At 48.5% G+C, this 6,402-nt stretch overlaps 2 protein-coding genes across 3 annotated transcripts; one reads left to right on the top strand and one right to left on the bottom strand.

Annotated features, from left to right (window-relative positions):
* The first annotated feature begins 18 nt into the window (after nt 1-18).
* On the top strand, nt 19-4,045 carry blzf1 (basic leucine zipper nuclear factor 1). 2 transcript variants are annotated; one of them, XM_010886809.4, is made up of 7 exons: nt 19-105; nt 704-814; nt 1,217-1,746; nt 1,983-2,182; nt 2,293-2,421; nt 2,627-2,873; nt 2,993-4,045. In XM_010886809.4, the coding sequence occupies exons 2-7, from the start codon at nt 787-789 to the stop codon at nt 3,182-3,184; spliced, it is 1,326 nt and encodes a 441-aa protein (XP_010885111.2). In that variant the 5' UTR covers nt 19-105; nt 704-786; the 3' UTR covers nt 3,185-4,045. The 2 variants fall into 2 exon arrangements, with proteins under 2 accessions (XP_010885111.2, XP_010885109.2); XM_010886807.3 differs by having other exon boundaries at nt 89-174.
* Nucleotides 4,046-4,154: 109 nt separating this feature from the next.
* trmt10c (tRNA methyltransferase 10C, mitochondrial RNase P subunit) lies at nt 4,155-6,208 on the bottom strand. Its single transcript, XM_010886806.5, has one exon. The coding sequence runs from the start codon at nt 5,896-5,898 to the stop codon at nt 4,270-4,272; it is 1,629 nt and encodes a 542-aa protein (XP_010885108.2). The 5' UTR covers nt 5,899-6,208; the 3' UTR covers nt 4,155-4,269.
* Nucleotides 6,209-6,402: the final 194 nt, after the last annotated feature.

Genomic DNA, 6,402 nt, shown 5'->3' on the forward strand with positions numbered 1-6,402 from the left:
TTTTCAGCTGAACTCGTAATTCTGCCACTGTACGAATCAGTTGTGCCAACAGCGTCCGGTGACAAACAAGATGGCGACGCGTATTTAAAGGGGATCTTTCTTCGGGTATGTAATTAGGTTAATTCTTTGAAATGCCGAAGTGACAGTCTTTCTGACTTGTTATACAGCTGCAAGGTAAATGTTAAAAAGTATTTACTTTTAAAGATGTAGGCATATTTTGGTATGCCTGCCTGTTGTTGTCTTTCTGTTAAAAACTAGCAAATGTTAGCTATAATATTGACGTTAAACATGTTTTATTTCAGCTATATCTAGCAGTCGTTTACCGTACTGTTAGCCATTCTTTATCTAACCAGATACTGCGGGCGTTGATCATGTGATAAGTGTTGTAAAAGCTTACTCACAGATAAGCAAGAGAGTGAGTTATTTTAGGCATGTCACTTACGGAACTCAATCAAGCTAAATATCCTTGATGCCAACTCAACAGTTATCAATAAATGTTGACCAATTCGACAACACACAAAAGACTTGTGAGGCCATGATGAGTTTTCTAACTTGTTTCATTCTCTGATTGCGTCATTCAATAGATAACCTCGCGACGTTCGTATTCAATTATCTAACAGGTTCTGGTGGTAAATAAGTAATTTCTACCAAGTAAAAATAAAGCCTCAATGAAAGCAAACGATATTGTTTGTCTTCATCACAGGAGAGACACCATCCGCCACCCTGGAAGTCATACACCGCCCCCTCCCGCTGTCTTTCGACTGGACTGTTGTGAAAACCTCCGCCATGTCTTCAGCTGCAGTAACCGACCGAGGTAAGCTGCTACTTTTTAATGTCCTGCAACACTTTTACATTCAAGTCGTTGAACGGACACATCCATTGTGACGGACAGTAGTTAAAGTAATAATTGTAATAATCACTACCTAGACCATCTTGTGCCACTATATTTCGATCCGGTACTGGTCCAGTAAATGGATAATAAAGTTATTCTTAATTTAGTTACTTTTGTCTATTACAATTTTTATATACTTATATCTGCATTTTCAGTAGATGGAAGTGGGGTGTGTCACTTAATCCTCCACGGTTATGATCTCTCTCTGTCTGCCTACTCAGCCAATCATGCCACACCATGTTGTGACCTGATCACCCCCTTACCCAATACACTGACTGGTAGAAACTATAGATGACATTCCACAATGTCTGCCCCTTGTTCCAGGTTCTGCCCGGCCAATCCGAGGCCCCGGCGATGGCATGGAGACAGACGTGCCCCCAGTCGCCAAGGAGATAGCCGCCTTGGATATGCCACTGGCCGCTGTGTCTCTGTTGAAAGTGGCCAGTCCTGTACTCAGTGACAAGACGGCCCTCCCTGCCCCAGCCAGCACACAGCACAGCCCCCACTCCACCCCCCAGGAGAGCCCCAGGGCCAGTCCCAAGGGCACTACGCCCTCAGTCTCCCAGCCCCCCGGGGTGCTACACCTGGGCAAGGTTTCCCGGGAGGCCTGTGTGGAGGTGGAGGCGGTCCGAATTGTGGTTCCCCGTGCCGCTATCAGCCGGAGGGGGGGCCGTGTGGGGCCAGCTGAGGGGAAGGGAGAAGCCGGAGCGGGGCAGCAAATGGAGGAGCGGCCCCCTTCCCCCTCCCCTCCTCTGGAGGACCTCCGGGGAGCTTTGGAGAAGCTGCACAACTCGGAGAGAAGACTTCTGCAGGACAAGGAGGGGCTGCTCAACCAGCTGCGTGTCCAGACTGAGGTGGGTCTGTTACACGGTCAAATACCTGACAAACTGTCAGCTGCCAGGACAGATGGCACAACCTTGGTTCACTGCTACAGAACATCTGGTGTTAGTCAGGTTTTTGTGGAGCGTAACATCTCTGTAATGTAATTATTACATGCTTTAAGCCGTGGAGAGACAGGCAGAGTGGGGATCTTCGATGGGGATCTTTTGATGTTGTTAATGAACTAACCAAGCTTTGACCTCTCCCACAGGTGAACCGTGAGCTGAAGAAGCTCCTGGTGGCCTCGGTGGGCGACGACCTGCAGTATCACTTTGAGCGTCTGGCCAGGGAGAAGAACCAGCTGATCCTGGAGAATGAAGCTCTGGGACGCAGCCTGGCTTCCACAGCAGAGCAGCTGGAACGCATGTCCATACAGTGTGACGTCTGGAGGAGCAAGTTCCTGGCTTCTAGGTGTGTGTGTGTGTGTGTGTGTGTGTGTGTGTGTGTGTGTGTGTGTGTGTGTGTGTGTGTGTGTGTGTGTGTGACCTGACCTGACCTCTAAGTGTTTGTTGGCTCTGCAGGGTGATGGCGGAGGAGCTGACTAATTCCAGGGTCTCCCTCCAGCGACAGACCAGAGAGGCCCAGAGCGCCATCACCGACCTGCTGAGTGAGAGAGAGGAATTCTCCAGAGATATGAGGCTCACACACCGGTAACACACACACACACACACACACACGTTGCTTTCACACAGACAGTGCACTGCCATGTAGCGTGCTGTTAAGTTAAAACACACCGATATGAGACATAGCTCTGTATGGTAGGACTTCTATCGATGCACTAAAACTCAGAACGAACATTCAAAACATGCCGGGAGGTTTTTCGCACAAAGCAGATGATTGATGTGTGTCCCTCAGGTCTCTGGAACAGTTGTTGGTCTCTCTTCAGTGGGGTCGTCAGCAGACCTACTACCCCAGCGCCCAGCCCCTCAGTACAGGGGAGCTGGCCGCAGCCAATCACAAGCTGGCAGACGCTATCAACTCCCACCTGCTGGGCAATGTGAGGCCAGCAGGGGGCAGTGGGGGCCCTGGTGTGCGGAAGGAAAGCCAGGCCTCAGAGCTCCTCAACACATCACACACACCTGCTGAGAAGATGGCGGAGAAGGTATGGTTTGGGGTGGACCTCCATTTTCTCCAACGATAACACTATATTTATTTTTTGATTTTGTTAATTGGCAGATCTGTAATAAAAACATCCCTCAGTGTTTTCTCTCTTCCTTCCAGGTGCTAAAAATCCTGGACCCTATTTCCTGTTTGGATGAGGACGAAACATCGTCCCTACCCACCTCTGACTCCTCCCCCTCTGCCTTCCTGACCAATAAGAAGAGCATCGGCCGGTTTCACCCTTACACCCGCTACGAGAACATCACCTACAACTGCTGTGAGCGTTGCCGTGGCGACATCCTGGTGCTATAGGACCTGTTCCCACGGTCTGGAGAGTCCCAACCGTCAGGAATTCAGGGATGGGGTTTTTACTGCTGGGACCTTTGGCTTTCTCAAAGCTCATTGGAGGTCAAATCAGAGGGACGTCAGCCTTTCTTCTCCGATGGGTTTTGAGTTGAGAAGACTGTAATTATGAAAACAGTGTTATAGGAGCAGAGAAAGTGAATCTCAAAAGGTCCCTTTCCCATTGGCCATTAGTTTCTTGTTCACCCGCTCATCCGCCATTTGCACTCCAAGCAAATTGGGAAGGGTTAGGGGCTGGACATTCACAAAATTCTACTGAAGAGACACTGCTACGGAATACGGCTTCATTCCGTTACAATTTTAATTTGCAGTAAATGTGCTATTTATGAAAAACGAATCGAATGTATTTTAAACAGGATGTTCTTACTTTTGAACCGTGTTTGTGATTTGAGTTTTATATTTATTTAATTTCTGGAGTATTGTAGACAGGAGCCAAAATACAATTTCAGAGTATTTTCTGTTTATATTCAAAGGGTTTCTTTTTGGCCCTCCAGGACCAGAGTTAATACCCCTGATGTTTAGGATCTCTGTGATTTGCACTGGTATGAAGATATTTAGGGTTAGATCATTTGACCTTGTTTGAGATTTGACCAGAAATCACATGAGGTGTTTTCTTCAAGGCTCTCTCTCTTCCCAACGATGTGACTGAAAACATCAGTTTTGTTGAATGGTTGTCAGTTTTGAAAAATGTCTCTTTGTAAATATTTTTCTAAATTCCATGTCAGGGACTAATATTAAAAATGTGTTAAACCTCTTTTTTGTATTCCTGGTGAACTGCTGGTATTACATTAGAATAAAGGGTGTAATGCTGTTGTGGTATAAATCATTCAACTAAAATGCACCTTCTAAACTATATGACAAGAATGTCAACAGCTTGACACTTACTATTGTGTATGAATCCCAATAATCAATTCTCAAAATAGTTACATCAACATTTTTATATTCAAGGCCTTTACAAGTGCTTCTTATTCCTGCAGAACCACATCAATCAATGCAACAAGAACACCTAACAAATGTCTTTCCGTCAGACAAAGCTACTCCTCCTCTTCCCAGTACCTCTTCCCACCCTTGGCAGAACTCCCCCTGTTCTCCATTTTGGTTTTCATTGAAGGCTGTATCCTGCTGTTGCCTCCATCAGCTGTAGGATGTGCCTGTCTGCCCTCTGCCATCCTGTCCCCGGTCCTTTCTCGGGGTCCACCACACATTCTCTGTCGCCACTCCTCCATGCCGTCTTCATCCGTCCTTCTGAATGTTCTGTCCCTCCTGTCAAAGGGTTTCTTTCGGTCCACACCCCTGAACCCTCTGTCACCATCTCTGAGCCAGGGGTCTCTGCCTCTCTCACTAAACCCTCTGGTTCTGTCGGAATCCCTATGGCCCGGGCCGTCTCGGTCCGGCACCTGGCGGTAGAATCCATCGTGTTTCCTCTTGGGCACGTGCTCCAGCGCCTCCTCCCACCGCCCGGTCTCCTTCAGCGTCAGCAGGATGCGTATCATCTGGTCCAGGGTCAGGTTCTTGGCGCCGCAGTCCCACTGCAGGAACTCGTCCAGCGGAAGGCGGGCCGTGTTGAGCTTCAGCCGCTTGGCGTTTGCCAGGGAGAGCCCTGGTTGGATGGAGCGGTCCACCATCGAGCCCACCACGTAGACTTTGGAGTGGTCGAACGTGCGGAGGATGTTGCGGGAGTCGGCCGTCAGGTAGACCAGGTCCTCCCGCGGGAACAGGTCCACATGCTGTTTCTCCGTACAGGTGACGAGCAGGTTCTCCCAGGTCTCGGCGCCGTACCGCTTCACCAGCTCCCTACGGTAGCCGCCACCCGGCTGCAGGTTACAGTAGTGGAGGTGAAAGGGGTCCGGGGCGCGGCGATTCCACCCCTCCACCTCCAGCAGCTGGGACACAGTGTTCTCCACCTCTCGCCGGGCCATGTGCTGGTCGTAGCTCATGTCAAACACCAGCGGCTGGCCGAACCGCATAGCCTGGGCAGACTTCCAGCCCAGCAGCTTGTCCAGGGAACTGGTCCAGAACCGGAGCAGGAATGTGTTCTTCAGCTCTCCCCCATCCTCCCCTCTCGGAGCACCAGGGCCGATCCTGTCGTCCTCCAGGAACCTCCCGCTCTTCTCCGCCTTCTGCTTCTGCTTCTCCTTACGGCTCTTCTTTTGGTTCTCCTTGATGGCCAGGTATTTCAGGTACTTCTTCTTCGAGGACTTCGTTTCGAGCCCAGCCAGGACCCCAAGCTCCTCGTCAGTCATGTTTTCTGGGACCAGCTTCCCAGCGTGACGCCACATGACCACAAGCTCTCTGGTGCTCTCCAGTGTGGAGCTGACATCCTTCTCTGATGCTGCACCTCCTCCTGGTTCTGAATTAGCAGAATCGCTGTCTCCCTCTTCCTCCTCTACTTGTTTCTCCTCCACCAATGGTACTTGAGACATCATCACGGATTTCCATATGTCCAGGTCCAGTTTCTCTTCAGTCTCCTCTGCTTTAGGGACATCGTTTCTCAGCGCGAACCCTGTATACACTAAACGAATTAGGGGTACCGAGAGGTTGGGTGGTAGAGAAAAGGTAAATGATGTCAATTTAGACACTCCGTGTTTCTTGGCGATAGTGTGTACAAGCGGGAGACTCTGGCGGAGTTCCTTTAACAGTGACGGAGAGATAAATCTCATCATTTCTACAGTTTGAAAAAAATGCGTGTCCTATCCAGATATCAACACTCAAGTCCTTATCCGAAAGTCACAAAACGGTCCAACCAGAGAGAATGTACCGTGTAAGAGAAAACAATGTTTTCCATTGCCACCAAATAATCACACAGGGGGAATTGTAGATCCACTCTAGCCAAGAACGGAAAATGTCATATCATCGCAGTAGTATTACATTTGATGCCTTAAATTAATGTCCGTCTGAATATAATTTTACATACACGCTTGTCGATTATCGAGCAATTTCGAAAGGTCACGTTGGAAACCTGTTCAACTTTATTATCCGGCCGTGCTGATGAAAGTACAATTATATTTGTTCCGAGATTAATGCTGTGAAATTCTACAGTAAATGTGTGCAGGTGATTCGAATACGAAAATATAGTGATTTGGGAATCAATAAAAAGTAAACAACATTTAACGGAGGAGACTATTTGAAGCTGAAAAGATCCAGATATAAATACTCAATGTTTTAGC

The sequence above is a fragment of the Esox lucius genome, chromosome 22, assembly GCF_011004845.1.
Source record: "Esox lucius isolate fEsoLuc1 chromosome 22, fEsoLuc1.pri, whole genome shotgun sequence".
Taxonomy (NCBI): Eukaryota; Metazoa; Chordata; class Actinopteri; order Esociformes; family Esocidae; genus Esox; species Esox lucius.

Coding starts and splice junctions, on each gene's coding strand:
- blzf1 (XM_010886809.4), top strand. CDS start 787: ATGTCTTCAGCTGCAGTAACCGACCGAG. Junction 815..1,216: donor AGCTGCAGTAACCGACCGAG/GTAAGCTGCTAC, acceptor CCCTTGTTCCAG/GTTCTGCCCGGCCAATCCGA. Junction 1,747..1,982: donor AGCTGCGTGTCCAGACTGAG/GTGGGTCTGTTA, acceptor CCTCTCCCACAG/GTGAACCGTGAGCTGAAGAA.
- trmt10c (XM_010886806.5), bottom strand. CDS start 5,898: ATGATGAGATTTATCTCTCCGTCACTGTTAAAGGAACTCCGCCAGAGT.